The sequence below is a fragment of the Cyrtonyx montezumae genome, unplaced genomic scaffold (genome assembly GCF_038088225.1).
Source record: "Cyrtonyx montezumae isolate F1298 unplaced genomic scaffold, pur_monq_1.0 scaffold_10, whole genome shotgun sequence".
NCBI classification, from domain to species: domain Eukaryota; kingdom Metazoa; phylum Chordata; class Aves; order Galliformes; family Odontophoridae; genus Cyrtonyx; species Cyrtonyx montezumae.
The window spans coordinates 41,560,790-41,573,604 of record NW_027071826.1 but is presented as its reverse complement, the minus strand read 5'-3'; the positions used below and the strand labels follow the sequence as shown (position 1 = coordinate 41,573,604).

Below are 12,815 nucleotides of genomic sequence, written 5' to 3'. Positions count from 1 at the left end.
CTTCTATTGGCCGAAACCGGCGGCGGGGCGGAGCAGCCGAGCGTGTGGGCGGAAGCGCGCGTTCCACGTGCATCCTGCGGGAGCCCGGGGCGGGAGCGCCATGGACCCGCTGCGGGCCCAGCAGCTGGCGGCCGAGCTGGAGGTGGACATGATGGCCGACATGTACAACCGGTGCGCGGCGCGAGGGGCCGGGCCGGGGCTGGGGAGAGTGGCAGTGGGCTGGGGGTGCTGGGAATGCGAGAGGCGCGGGGGTATCGTAAGTGGGGGCGGCGGGGGCTCTGCGGGAGGTGGGGGTGGGGGAGGGCAGTGTGGGTGCCGGGCAGAGCTATTGGGGTGTGACGGTGTTGTCCCGCAGGATGACGCAGGCGTGCCACCTCAAGTGCGTGCCCCCCCACTACAAGGAGGCGGAGCTGTCGAAGGGCGAGAGCGTGTGCCTGGATCGCTGCGTGGCCAAGTACCTGGATGTCCACGAGCGGATGGGCAAGAAGCTGACGGAGCTGTCGCTGCAGGATGAGGAGCTGCTGAAGCGCATGCAGCAGGGCACGGGCACTGCCTGAGCCCTCCCTTCGGACTCCCCTTTCCACCACACCAATAAACTGGAGGCTCTGGGCTGGCTGTCTGCTTCCCTCAGTCCCCCAAACCCATCTGTGGTGCTGTGTCAGGCGGTGCCCTGCTAACCTGCTCGTGTTCCCCCCACTGGGTGTGCTGCTGGGACTGCCTGGCACGGGGCCCTGCTGCCATGGGCACCTATTGGAGGGGGGCACCTTGCCCTGCCCTGCCCACGTCATCCTCAGGATTGGGATGGGGCTGTGCCTCACTTTGCTTGTTGGGGGAACACTGGGGGACAGCTGGAGAAGTGTCCACAAAGGAACACCTGAAAGGGAGTGGTGAGAAAACACCGCAACTGCATGGGGACTGTTACTGGGACAGTCACACAGGGACATCTGGTATGGACACCTGGAGAGGGACAGTGCTGAAACACCCACACCTGGAAAGGGACCTCGCAGGGACGACCCAGAGACTGAGATATCCAACCCAGGGACACCTAGGGAGAGACACCTGGATAGGGACAGCCCCAGAGCCGCACATAACGATGTGCACACATGTGCTGGGACAGCTGGACAGGACACCAGGCAAGGAAGACCTGCACAGGGTTCCTAGACAGGGACCCCCACCCAGAGAGACCCCACACTGGGGTTGGGCACCGTGCTCCCGTCCATCCGTGCACACACAGTGCGCCTGTGCCGGCGTGTCCCTGGGGCTGGCTGGAAGTGGGTCAGGCTGTGCGCACACTCGCTGTCTTCACAGCCCATGGGTCACGTTACGCCCCAGCATAAGCCTGGCGTGCAAACAACGGGTGTACGAGGTGCTGCTGGCGTGACAACGGGGTTGTGGCACCGTGTCGCCGGGTGCGTCCGTCCATCCGTGCTGCAGCGAGCGGTGCGTGCGCTGTGGGGCCCTGCGGCCGGCAGCAGCGGTGCCGGGGCCATCAATATTTCACGAGGAGAGAGCGCCGTGACCTGGAAAGGCAGCGCCGCAGCCGCTGGGCCCCACGCTCCCAAAATAAGACCATTTTTAATAAAGAATTCCCAACCGCGCGGTGCCTGCGTGGGTTCTTTTCACTCGGGACGGGTGGGAGCAGAGTCCTGGGGACACCTCCTGCCCCGAGCACCTTGGGAGGACCTGAGAGGGGTCTGGAGGCCCCCCCGTGGTTGGGCTCAGAGACGGGGCAGGAGCAAGCCCAACAGGGGCAGGAGGGTGGGGGCTGGGCGGGGGGCCACAGCCACGGGGGTGTCCCCGGGGGGGCCGCGGGAGTCACGGGATGGAGGGGGCGGCCGGGGCTGGGGGCCCCGCAGGTCATGGGGCGGCAGCCCGTCGCGGTAAAAGGCGGAAGGTGGTGCGGCAGGCAGGGTGCCAGGGCGGCCTAGCGCGCGCCCAGGGGTGCCCACCACAGCCACCGCCCCGCCGCCGCCACCACCAACCCCGTTGCTGTCATCCTCATCTTTGCCTTCGTCCTCCTCCTCGTCCTCCTCGGGGCAGCCATCGAAGTCACGGGGCCGCAGGTGCCGCAGGTCGGTGCCGCGGCGGTGCGGGGGGCTGGCGCAGGGCACGGGCGAGCTGGAGACGCGAGTGCGGTGGAACCAGGCCCAGAGCGGGCGTGCACGGCAATCACAGGCCCAGGGGTTGGCGTTGAGGCGGAGGAACTGCAGGGCGGGCAGGGCGGCCAGCGGGTCCCCGGGCAGTGCCACCAGGCTGTTGTTGAACAGGTAGAGGATGGTGAGGCGGGCCAGGCCATGGAAGGCGCGGTGGTGCACGGTGGCCAGGCGGTTGGCGTGCAGCAGGAGGCGATCCAGGCTGGGAAGCCCACGGAAAACACCCTCAGACAGAGCTCGCAGCCGGTTGCCGTGCAGGAAGAGGTGGCTCAGGTTGGCCAAATCGGCAAAGAGATCGTCCTGTGGGGAGCAGGTGATGGACGGGGTGGGTGACCCCAGCCCTGCAGGATAGCTCAGCACCTTGATTGCTGTCCCAACTCCATATAGCCACCCAACACTGTGCAACAGCTCTGAAACTCATGGATGTCACCCAGATCTCTGCCCTATGGCCAACATTTCCCATTGCCACACCTCTTCCATGTCCCTGTCCATCTGGTGCCACCCATCACCCTGCCTCATGTCCTGGCCTCGTGAGTATCATCACCAAGAGCTCTTCTGTACAACAGGTATTGTGTCCCTGCTCCATGGGCAGCATCCATCTCCCTGCCCTGTGGTCCTGCTCCACTGTGTCATCCATCTCCTGTCCTTGCCCCAGAGGCACCATCTATCCCCTGTCCTACGGGTATCACCAAGAGCTCTCTTCCATGTCTCTGCCTCACGGACACCACCCTGACCTGCATCCCTGCACCTTGAGCATCACCCACCACCCTGCCCTGTAGCTGTCCCATGCCCATGCCTGCAAGCATCGCCCACCACCCTACCTCAGTGGCATCCCCCATACTCTCCCCGGGGACATCCCATTGCCCTGCCCCTCAGGGCTGTCCCAAGACCCAGAGCGAGCACTGTCGGACCTGGAGGTAGAGCAGCCCATTCTCCTGCAGGTAGAGGTACTGGAGGCTGTGGAGGCCACGGAAGATGGCGCTGGGCAGGCTGGCCAGCTGGCACCGGTAGAGGTGCAGGGCCTGGAGGCGCCGGAGGCCGTGGAAGGTGTCGGGCGCCAGGACACGGAGGTGGGGGTTGTCACCCAAGTCGAGCTCCTCGAGGGCGGGCAGGTGGCGGAAAGTGCCCGGCTGGATGGAGGAGATGTTGTTGGAGTACAGCCAGAGGGTGACGGTGCTGGGCCCGAAGGTGCCCGCCCGCAGCGCCCTGATGACGTTGTTCTGCAGGAAGAGGCGGCGGGCGCCAGGCGGGAGCCCCGTGGGCACCGAGGAGAAGTTGTTGGCCTGGCAGCTGACGGTGGGCGGCGAGACGTAGCAGGTGCAGAGTGCGGGGCAGGTGGGTGACCCACCGGGCACCCACGCCAGCGCCGCCAGCAGCAGGGCCGCCAGGCGCCCGCCTGCGGGCACAGCGGGGCGTCAGCCCGGGGCACGACCTGGGGCACTGCCCCCGCAGCCCCAGCCCAGCCCCGTGCACCCACCGCCCCGCATAGGGCCCTCCCCAGCAACCCCATGGAGAGCACCCCGAGGGGCGGCCCAGGTTAGTGGCTGCCATCCGCCCCTAGGAGCCCCCCAGAGCCATGCCCTCCCCACGTGGCTGTGCCCATTCCATACAGTCAGGAGCTTCAGGAGCACTAAAGGTCCATGCCCACCCCATATGGCCATAGCTATAGCCATTCCTTAGGGTCAGGCATTCCAAGTGCTCTACAGGGCCAGATCCATCCCGTGTAATCATGATTTCTTAGGAACCATTAGGGCCACAACATAAGGTCAAGGATCCTGTAAGAAGCCAGTAGGGCAATGCACCATACAACATGGCTATGACTATCCTACTGGGCCAGGATCTCACAGGAGCTCCTGGGGTCCACACGCACCCTATATGACCCTGCCCACCCCATTGGGTGCTGCGCCTCACGGGGATGGGCACTCCAAATTGCTTCCACAGCTTTGTCCCTTGGGATCCCCCAGCGTCCCCCTGGGGCTGTATTCCCATGGGACCCCGTCGAGGGGGCGGGAGGGGGGTCTGAGCCCCCCCACGCGCGCCCCCGACAGCGGGGCGGGGCGGCTCCACGTGCGCGCGTGCCGCGGCCACGTGCGGGGCGGTGCGCGCGTGGGCGCGGGCTGACGCGCTCCCCGGTGACACGCGCCGCCGCCGCTCCGGGTGTTCGCGCCCCCGCCCCCCCCTTCTCTCTTCCTCCTCTCCCCCCATCCCCCCTCATCCTCCTTCCCGGTGCCCTGCGCTGCAACCCGAGCGCCTCATCCATAATTCAGCCCGGCCTGGCTCGGGCTCCGCGGCCCGCAGCGGGGGGAGGGAGGCGGCCCCCCCGGTGCTCGGCGGCGAGGATGGGGATGGGGATGGGGGGGGGGGGCTGCACGGAGGCGTCCGGCGCAGCTGTTCGGCGCCGCCCCCCTCCCCCGGCGCCCCGTGCCGGCGTGCGCCCCCCCGGCGCCCCCCTCCCGCGCCCCATCTGTCACTCCCCCTCGCCGCGGGCTGACTCAGTTCGGAGCTGAAGTCACCGGCTCCCGGGCTCCTCTCCCCGCGCAGCCTCCCCCCCACTCTCAGGGTCCCGCTGCCGGCTCCACCCCCCGTCCCCCCCCCCCCCTCCAACCACCCCACAGCGCCCCGCACCGTCCCCGCTTCCCCTTTGCCCCGCTGCGGCGACCCCACCGGGCACCCGCCCGCGGTGCCATACCCTTTGCGCCCCGAGGGCAGCGCGCACGCCGCAGCGCACCCCGTTAACCCCGCGGCGCTCCGTGCGCTCCCGGGGCAGCGGCTGCGCCCCGAAGGCAGAGCCGCGGGTGCCGGGACCCCCGCCCCGCCCCGCCCCGCCGCGGGGGGGTCTCGGGGCCGTGCCCCCGGCCCGCCCCACGCCTACCTCGGGGCAGGTCCCGAGCCGTCGGGGGCCGCATGGCGGGACCGGGCCGGGCGCTCAGGCGCTGCCCGCTGCCCGTCGGCTCATGGCCGGTGTCGGGAGGGGGGAGGGGGGGTGCGCGCCCCTTACCCCCCGCTGCGCCGCCGGGAGGAGGAGCGGCAGCCGCCGCCCCGGGGCATGGCACGGGTGGGCTCGGCTCGGCTCTACCCGCGGCTCCCGGAGGGGCTGAGCCCTGCCCGGCGCCGCGCCTTATCCCGGGGCGGCCGCGCTCCGCCCCTCGCCGCCGGTCCCGCCGCTTAACCCTTCCTCGGCCGGGCCGGGCCGTCCCGCTCCGCGCGTGGGGGAATTCCGCGGAGAAACGCGGCACTCCTGTGGGACGTGAGGGGACTGGAGGGTGCCCACGGGGACGTCCCACTGCCCGTCCCCAGGGACCCACGGAGCGTCTCGGAGGGGACGCAGGACCTCCTGATAGTTCCCACTGGGGACCCGAGGACTCGCGCGTGGGGCCATGAGCGCGGGGGGGCGCGCAGGGGGGAAGCTCTCCCGGCACCTCTGGACCCGCGCAGGGATTGCCGTGTCCCGAGGGTGGCGGGGACCTCGGAAGGGGCTTTCGTCCTTGGGGACGGGACAAAGGGACGCGAGGGGACGGTCGCGAGAGGGCCGCGAGGAGGCACTCCTTGCCTCACACCCACGCGGGACCGCATCGCTGTCCGCGGTGCCGGAGCGGGCGCTGTCCGCGGTGCTGGGCGGGGGGCGGTGGGTTCCCGCAGCGGGAGCGGCAGAGCGGGGAGCCCACGGAGCGCGGGTGGGGAGGGGCTCGCGTGGCCGTGCCAGGCTGCGGCGGCACAATCTGGCACCCGCCGTGTTTGCGGTGCCGTCTCCGGCGCGGCTCCCTGCGAGCGAAATATCACAAGCTGGAGAGACAGACGCTGGCGGGGAGCGGTGGGCGTTGCGGGCGGCACGGGGCTGACTCAGGGGCCGCCATCCGCTCGCTGTCCCCCGCGATGTCCCCCCGGTCCCACTGTGGCAGAGCCGTCCCTATGCTACGTGTCCTGTGGGTCTGGGAGAAGTGACAGAGGGGTCGGGGCCTATGGCGCTGGGTATCTCCAGCGCTGGTTCTTCACACACGTCCACCCACCCGTGGGTATGGCGTGGGGGTGTGGAACAGACCCCTGTGACCCTGGCGGGCCCTGGGAGGGATGATGGCACCTAGATAGTGGTGGAAAGACATGGGCGATGAGACAGGACAAGGGTGGTGGAAGACAGATGGATGGATGGAAATATGGAATGATGGATGGGGAGGTGGAGGGGAAGGCACGGGGCGGGGAGGGCAGCAGGGACAGAGCGCAGGGCAGGGGATGGATGGGCAGGTGTTGGACAGGTGTAGGGCTGGGGGGTGCGAGGCAGGATGGATGGATGGATGAATGGATGGATGGATGGATGGATGGATGGATGGATGGAGTGGGACAGATGGGCAGGAGGCAGGCAGATGGATGGGTGGATGGCTGTGCAGCTGAGTGGCAGGCTGCGGGGCGGCCGGCACCTGCCAGCAGGGATGAATGGACGGGTGAAGGGATGAATGGGGCTGCGGGGGCGGGGGAACAGGGGGAGGATGGACAGACGGATGGGAGGGAGGGCAGGGAAGGACACCGGGCTGGCGGGAGGGGGCACGCGGCTAAGGACGGACCCCAAGTCCCGGGGTCTCAGCCCCGGTGACCCCAAGGCGGCTCCGGGCCCGCCCCGCCCCCGCCGACGCCCCGGAGGCCGCGTCGATCCGTGCCGCTCCGCCTCCGCCTCAAAGAAGCGGGCACTGCCGAGGCGGCGGTAAGTGTGCAGTACCAGGCGGGCCGGGCCGAGCCGGGCCGCGGGGCTCGGTCTCATCCGGGCTGGTCGCATCCCCGCCCCGCCGGGCCGAACAGGGGCGGAGCCGCGGCGACGCCGCTCCCGGTGGATGCCGGAGGGCGGTCCCGCGCCCAGCAGGGCCGAACCGGGCCGGGCCAGGGGAGCGGCGGCCGGGGATGCTCGCGAGGGCGGTGGGGGGTGCCGGGTAGCGGGTGCCCCGAGCCCGACCCGGCGCGGCGTGGTGGGGCGGTCCCGGGGATCCGAGAAGGCTGCGGGTCGCGGTCGGAGCAGCGGGGCTCTGGCCGGAGCGTGAGATGCTCGCGGCGGTGTCGGGACTGCGTGGGGCCGAACTTGGGGGGCTACGTGTGCTCTCCCACGTGCGTGCCTCACCATGTGAGAGCCCGCACGGCTGCGGGAAATTCCCCTCGCGGGGGCTGCCAGGACCGCCCGCTGCGTCATGGGGCTGCGGCTTTGCTCAGCCCCGAGCATCCGCAGCCCTTCCCGGAAGCCGGTGGGGCCGGGAGGGCTCCGGGTCCCCTCGCTGGGACAGGAGGGAGCCCGGCACCCCGAAGCCCAGCCACGTAGCAGCCCCTCGAGAAGCACATCTCGTTCCTGGAGAGCCCGGTGGCACGCGGTGGCAGCACCAGGCAGGCAGCGTCCCTCCTTGCCCTCCCGTGCCACCCCGATGCATGCCCCTAGCTCACAACCTCCGCTGGGGGGGCTATATATAGTGCAGTCCTGCTGACCTCGGGGCCGAGCCATTGCCATCTGCCCAGGTTAATCTTTAGCTGGCCTCCTGTCTCCCCGGCCGGCTGTAGTGAGGCCTCATTAGCAGCCATTACACTGGCTGCGGGGCCTCTGGTGGCCTGGTGACACGGTGATGCCGTGGTGCAAGTGTGGCTGGCAAGAGTGGCTGGTGGTGAGTGCTGGCATTGTGGGGTGGTGCGTGGGGATGCAGGGACGTGATCTTGGCACCCGTGACAGGCAGCTGTGGGTGCCTTGGGTGACGCCTGTGGAAGGTGCAGGGGTCCCCACCAGCGTCCCTGTGCTCCTATGACTGAGTTCCCAGGGAGGTGCCAGTGTCCCCAGGGGGAGTGTCAGCATGCGTGGCACCATGTCAGGTTCCCTGGGGGTATGTCATTGTCCCCAGGGGGTGTGTGCAGTTGCCTTGGGGTGCATGGCAGGGTGCCCGGTTTGCATGCCAGGTCCCTCAGGGTGTGTCATTGTCCCCAGGTGCTGTGCCTGTAACTCTAGTGGCAGTGCCAGCACCCCCAGGGTTGTGCCACCACACTGTGGCTCGTGCTGTGCTCACAGCAGTGCACCAGCTCCATGTGCCAGGCCCCCAGGGGACATGCTCAGGGAGGTTGCAGGTCCCCAGGAGTGGTTGCTGTGGGAAGATAAAGAGGTGGTACCGGGGAGGGGGTAGCAGTCCTGTCCCTATCGGGTATGGGCAGCCCTGGGGCCCCACCCAGCGATCCGAGCAGAAGTGCGTGGTGCAGCTGTGAGCCTCAGGCACCCCACACCGGCATCCAGCCCAGGGTCCAAACTCCACTGCTGCAGCAGCACCAGGGTACAGGTGGGTGCCAGCGTGGGGGCTGTCCAGGGAAAAGGGATGGAGCAGGGGCCGTGTTGGCCTCTGTCCAGGTGGTTGTCCACATGCAAAATGAGGTACTGTGTGGAGAGGGAGGGCTGTGACCGCCCCAATTGTCCCCTGCAGGAGCAGCAGAGCCCTGTGCCCGGCAGCATGGTGGGGGCCGCGGGGAGGGCCAAGAAGTTGGGCACGCTGTTCTCAGGGTTGCTGGAGTGCGGCGCTTTCTGCGGCATCATCTTCGGCTGGGCCTCCCTTGTCTACGTCCTGAAAGACCTGGGCTACTTTGAGCAGTGGTGCGAATCCTTGGACAACCTCAACCCCAACAGGACGCTGTATGGTACGGCCTCAGTGTCACCATCCCCATCAGTGCTGAGCTCTTGCCCCTGGTGTCCCAGGGTGCTCCAAATGCATCCCATTTTCCCAGTGTCTGTTGCTCTTCGGTGCCCCATGTTCCTGCTGTCGCCCTTGTATCCCTGCTGTCCCAGTGCCCGTTATCCCCACTGTCTGCTGGGCCCCTGCTTTTCCTGTCCTCATTCCTTCCCTTTTTCCCCACTCCTTCCTTTCCCCTGTCCCCTGTGCTGGTGCCCGTGCCCCACCAACGGCTACCTTGCAGACTGCAGCAGGCAGGATGAGCAGTTCTCCCTGGTATTCACCATTGGCTCCTTCATGAACAACTTCATGACCCTCCCCATGGGCTACGTCTTCGACCGCTTTGGCACTGCTGTTGCCCGCCTCATTGCCATGTAAGTGCTGTAAGGGGTGGCAGGGGGACACCTGTGGGTGTCAAGGTCAGAGGGCCCATTAGCTGGGTGCTGGCTGGGGAGCATTATCGGGAGTGAGGCAGTTATCGGGGCACCCAGGCAGGGTGTGGCTGGTTGAGCCCCTCCCACATGGAGGGGCCACCAGTGCCTGTTTCCTGGTGCCTCCAAATGTCCCCAGTGTGTCCCTCATTCCCTTCAGCCTGCCCAGATGCTCTTATTGCCTGCTGACATCCCTAGGGCACCACTGTAACCATAGGGCCTTTTCCCCACATTCCTCCACCTCAGAGGTGCCACATGAGGCCAGTGATGGGATACTGGGGTTCTGGAGCACAGGGGTGAGGATCCTGTGCTCACCTTGTCAGCGTTGTCCTCCTGTTTCAGCTCCCTCTACACCGGTGGAACCCTGCTCGTTGCCTTCTCCACGCCAGGTGAGACCCACACAGTTGTGGGGTGCCCCCACCCCACCCTTGTCCCTTGTCCTCACTGACACCTGTGTCCCCAGACCTGGCGGTGCTGCTCTTCCCAGCTATGTCAATGCTGTCGGTGGGTGGCATCCTCCTCATCCTCACCAACATGCAGGTGGGAAGCGTGTCTGAACTCCCACCCCACACCTGGGGCACCTTGCCTGGCAATGGGGACACTGACAGCGTTATGGGGGGGTTCTGTGTGCCAGGTGGGGAACCTCTTCGGGAAGTACCGCTCCATCATCATCACCCTCTACAACGGGGCCTTTGACTCCTCGTCTGCCATCTTCCTCATTATCAAGGTGGGCCCGGGGCACCAGATTTGCCTGTTCACAACACCAGCACTGCTCAGCTGGGGTCTGACATCTGTGGTGGCCCTGGGCAGTGACCAGTGGCCAGCATGGCATGGTGGCAACCTGCACGTGTCCCCAGGTGCTGCACGAGCGTGGACTGTCCCTGCAGGCCATGTTTTTCTTCATGGCAGCCTGCAGTGCCTGGCACCTGCTGCGCACCATCTTCCTCATGCCCCGCATGCACATCCCCTACCCGCTGCCGCCTGCCTACAACTATGGGTAAGGGGGGCCCTGCCTGCGCTCCTAGGGTGGCCAAATTCAACCCTTAGTGCTCATCTTGTGGGTGATGGCCATGGGGTCCATTCCACGGGGTGTGGTGATGGTGCCCATCCCGTGGGTGGTGGTGGTGGTCATGCTGCCTATCCTTTGGGTGGTGGTGGTGGTCACGGTGCCCATCCTGCTGGTGGTGGTGGCACTGGGGTGCTGCAGTGGGTGACAAGGTGAGCGGTGACGCAGGCTGCCGTGCCCGGGGCGCTCCCAGTCGTACCGCACCTATGAGGAGAAGCGCCCGCCGGAGGATGATGGGCCGGAGGAAGTGCCCCTGGAGCCCAGTGCCCCAAAAGGTGGGGGAGAACTGGGGCTGGGGTGCATTGGCAAAGGTGTGGCCTTGGATGGATGCGGCCATATGTGTGATGGGTGCTGGGAAGTGAGCGTGGCCCATGTGGGTGGTGGCAGGGTCACCTGCGCTGTGGCCCTTGGGCTGGGAGGGGGTACTTGGAACCACAAGACCCAATGGATGAGTGTGTCAACTGGGATGGGGACATTTGGGGAACGGGTGTGGCCAGCCCTGATGGATGCATTTGTTCTATGCAGGCCATGCAGCTGTGGAGCCCTTCTGGCCCTGCGTGCTCTCCTGGCTCTTCGTGTGGCACGTGGTGTGGCTCTCAGTGATGCAGCTGCGCCACTACCTCTTCATTGGTACCCTCAACCCGCTGCTCGACCACCTGGCCTTTGGCAGTGAACACCTGGGTAGGGAATGATGGCTGGGAGACACAGTGACCTGGGGCAGGGGGCTGGGGATCAGCCCTCTGCACTGACCCTGCCTCCCTGCAGTGAGCATCTACACCAACGCCTTCGCCTTCACCCAGCTCTGTGGGGTGCTCTGCGCTCCCTGGAATGGCCTCATCCTTGACCGTCACAAGCGGAGCAAGGCCCACCGTGCCGAGGGTAACCGTCCCCATCCCTATTCTTGGTGCATTGGTGCTGCAAATGTCCCTGATCCTGCTCTGCCTGGGACATGCCACTGCCATGCTCTGACCCTGCTACACCTGTACTTGTGTCCCCACAAAGCCCTGACCCCCACAAACCCAAAGGATGTGTCCCTACAATGCCTTGACCCCACTATACCCATGAGTTTGTCCCCACTGTCCTTTGACCCCACCATGCCCACGAGCAAGTCCCCGCAATGTCCTTATCCCACCATGTCCAAGAAGTGTCCCCAGATGCCCTGACCCCACTGTGCCCATGGACGTGTCCTTAGCACTCCCAATTCCTGCTCTACCTGGGGACATGTCCCCACTGTGCCCTAACCTTGCCATGCCTGCAGGAGCCCAGGGGGCACTGGCTGACCTACGGGCGTCCGTGCCGTCACTGGTGTTGACAGTGACGCTGTGCGTGCTCTTCTCCATCTGTGCGGCCGTGCCTATGCTGCCTGTGCAGTTTGCCACATTCGTGCTCCAGGTGATCAGCCGCTCCTTCCTCTACGGGGGCAACGCCGCCTTCCTGGCCATAGCGTGAGTCCTGTGCCCCCTGACGCTGGTGGTGGCAGGGGAGGGAGCAGCGGGGACATTGGTGAAGCAATTTGGGGGTCAGGGTGGAGGGGGACAGGACAGTGGTGGCGGGGGATGGTGGCAAGGGAGGGGGTGATGGTGTGAGGGTGGAGATGGCATGGTGACGGGCACAGTGGTGACATGCAGGTTGTCCTGGCAGGTTTCCCCCACAGCACTTTGGGAAGCTGTACGGGCTGGTCATGGCCTTGTCGGGGCTGGTGGTCCTGCTGCAGTACCCCTGCATCGCCCTGGTGCGTGGAGCGCTCGAGGGGGACCCCTTCTATGTGAGTGCTCCCCACTGCCCATGGGTACCCCAGGGTCCAGGGGGGACAGTTCCACGGTGGGGTGGTTGTGAGGGTCCATGGATGGATGGAGGTCCTGGTGCCAGTTTGGATGGGTTCCTCCTCCATGTGGGGATAGAAACACCAGACTGTGAGGAGATGGAGTGATTGGCCCATGGCAGGATGGGCTTCATGCTGTGGGGGGATGGAGGGCCTGATGTAAGTTCGAGTGGAGATACTGCCCTATGAAGGGCAGGAGGTCCTGCCCCATGGTAGCTTGGGGTACACTGTGCTGAGATGTGATGCTATTCCATGGCACCATGGGGTGTGGTTTGCTGCCCTAGCACAGGCAGCCTTTAGGGGGCTGGCCCCTTGTCTGATTGGGATCAGCCCCTGGCTCTGTGCCTTCAACACCTGTCACTCCACCACAGATGAATGTGGGGCTCATCGCCGTGGTGCTGCTGGCCTATGTCAGCCCCGTGGTGGTGGTCCGCGAATGCCGGCGGCGTGCCAAGAAGCTGGAGGCTGCCACGAGCCCCCTGGAAGCTTCCACAAGTGCCGAGACCCCTGCCCAGACAGCCCACTGAGCCCTGCACTACCACCCAGCTTTTTTCTACTGGACTTTAGGGGAGGGATGGGACTTTGCTGGGGGGGCACAGTGAGGGGTGGGTGTGCTTTGGGATGGAATAAATATTCCAATGCCTCTCTCTGCTCATGGTGCTGCTCCCATCC

The 12,815-nt window shown here is 66.4% G+C and overlaps 3 protein-coding genes across 4 annotated transcripts; 2 read left to right on the top strand and 1 right to left on the bottom strand.

Annotated features, from left to right (window-relative positions):
• Positions 1-40: 40 nt before the first annotated feature.
• On the top strand, positions 41-609 carry TIMM10 (translocase of inner mitochondrial membrane 10). Its single transcript, XM_065755054.1, has 2 exons — positions 41-171; positions 356-609. The coding sequence occupies exons 1-2, from the start codon at positions 101-103 to the stop codon at positions 555-557; spliced, it is 273 nt and encodes a 90-aa protein (XP_065611126.1). The 5' UTR covers positions 41-100; the 3' UTR covers positions 558-609.
• An 882-nt stretch (positions 610-1,491) lies between these two features.
• Positions 1,492-5,228, bottom strand: RTN4RL2 (reticulon 4 receptor like 2). The gene is made up of 3 exons (XM_065755053.1): positions 5,026-5,228; positions 3,065-3,549; positions 1,492-2,453 (listed from the first exon to the last, which is right to left on the bottom strand). The coding sequence occupies exons 1-3, from the start codon at positions 5,057-5,059 to the stop codon at positions 1,719-1,721; spliced, it is 1,254 nt and encodes a 417-aa protein (XP_065611125.1). The 5' UTR covers positions 5,060-5,228; the 3' UTR covers positions 1,492-1,718.
• Positions 5,229-6,826: 1,598 nt separating this feature from the next.
• Positions 6,827-12,734, top strand: SLC43A3 (solute carrier family 43 member 3). 2 transcript variants are annotated; one of them, XM_065755052.1, is made up of 13 exons: positions 6,827-6,846; positions 8,582-8,792; positions 9,069-9,198; positions 9,598-9,644; positions 9,719-9,795; positions 9,890-9,982; positions 10,113-10,252; positions 10,490-10,596; positions 10,847-11,002; positions 11,087-11,200; positions 11,580-11,766; positions 11,963-12,086; positions 12,515-12,734. In XM_065755052.1, the coding sequence occupies exons 2-13, from the start codon at positions 8,609-8,611 to the stop codon at positions 12,668-12,670; spliced, it is 1,515 nt and encodes a 504-aa protein (XP_065611124.1). In that variant the 5' UTR covers positions 6,827-6,846; positions 8,582-8,608; the 3' UTR covers positions 12,671-12,734. The 2 variants fall into 2 exon arrangements, with proteins under 2 accessions (XP_065611124.1, XP_065611123.1); XM_065755051.1 differs by lacking the exon at positions 6,827-6,846 and adding an exon at positions 8,342-8,440.
• The last annotated feature ends 81 nt before the right edge of the window (positions 12,735-12,815 follow it).

What these genes read in the sequence shown, in the direction of transcription:
- RTN4RL2 (XM_065755053.1), bottom strand. Translation starts at nt 5,059, where the DNA reads ATGCGGCCCCCGACGGCTCGGGACCTGCCCCGAG. An exon ending in GGCTCGGGACCTGCCCCGAG is followed by an intron (nt 3,550 to 5,025) that starts GTAGGCGTGGGG and finishes CTGTGCCCGCAG; the next exon opens with GCGGGCGCCTGGCGGCCCTG. An exon ending in ATGGGCTGCTCTACCTCCAG is followed by an intron (nt 2,454 to 3,064) that starts GTCCGACAGTGC and finishes TGCTCCCCACAG; the next exon opens with GACGATCTCTTTGCCGATTT.
- TIMM10 (XM_065755054.1), top strand. Translation starts at nt 101, where the DNA reads ATGGACCCGCTGCGGGCCCAGCAGCTGGCGGCCGAGCTGGAGGTGGAC. An exon ending in ATGGCCGACATGTACAACCG is followed by an intron (nt 172 to 355) that starts GTGCGCGGCGCG and finishes GTTGTCCCGCAG; the next exon opens with GATGACGCAGGCGTGCCACC.
- SLC43A3 (XM_065755052.1), top strand. Translation starts at nt 8,609, where the DNA reads ATGGTGGGGGCCGCGGGGAGGGCCAAGAAGTTGGGCACGCTGTTCTCA. An exon ending in GGAGCCCAGTGCCCCAAAAG is followed by an intron (nt 10,597 to 10,846) that starts GTGGGGGAGAAC and finishes TGTTCTATGCAG; the next exon opens with GCCATGCAGCTGTGGAGCCC. An exon ending in GCCGCCTTCCTGGCCATAGC is followed by an intron (nt 11,767 to 11,962) that starts GTGAGTCCTGTG and finishes TTGTCCTGGCAG; the next exon opens with GTTTCCCCCACAGCACTTTG.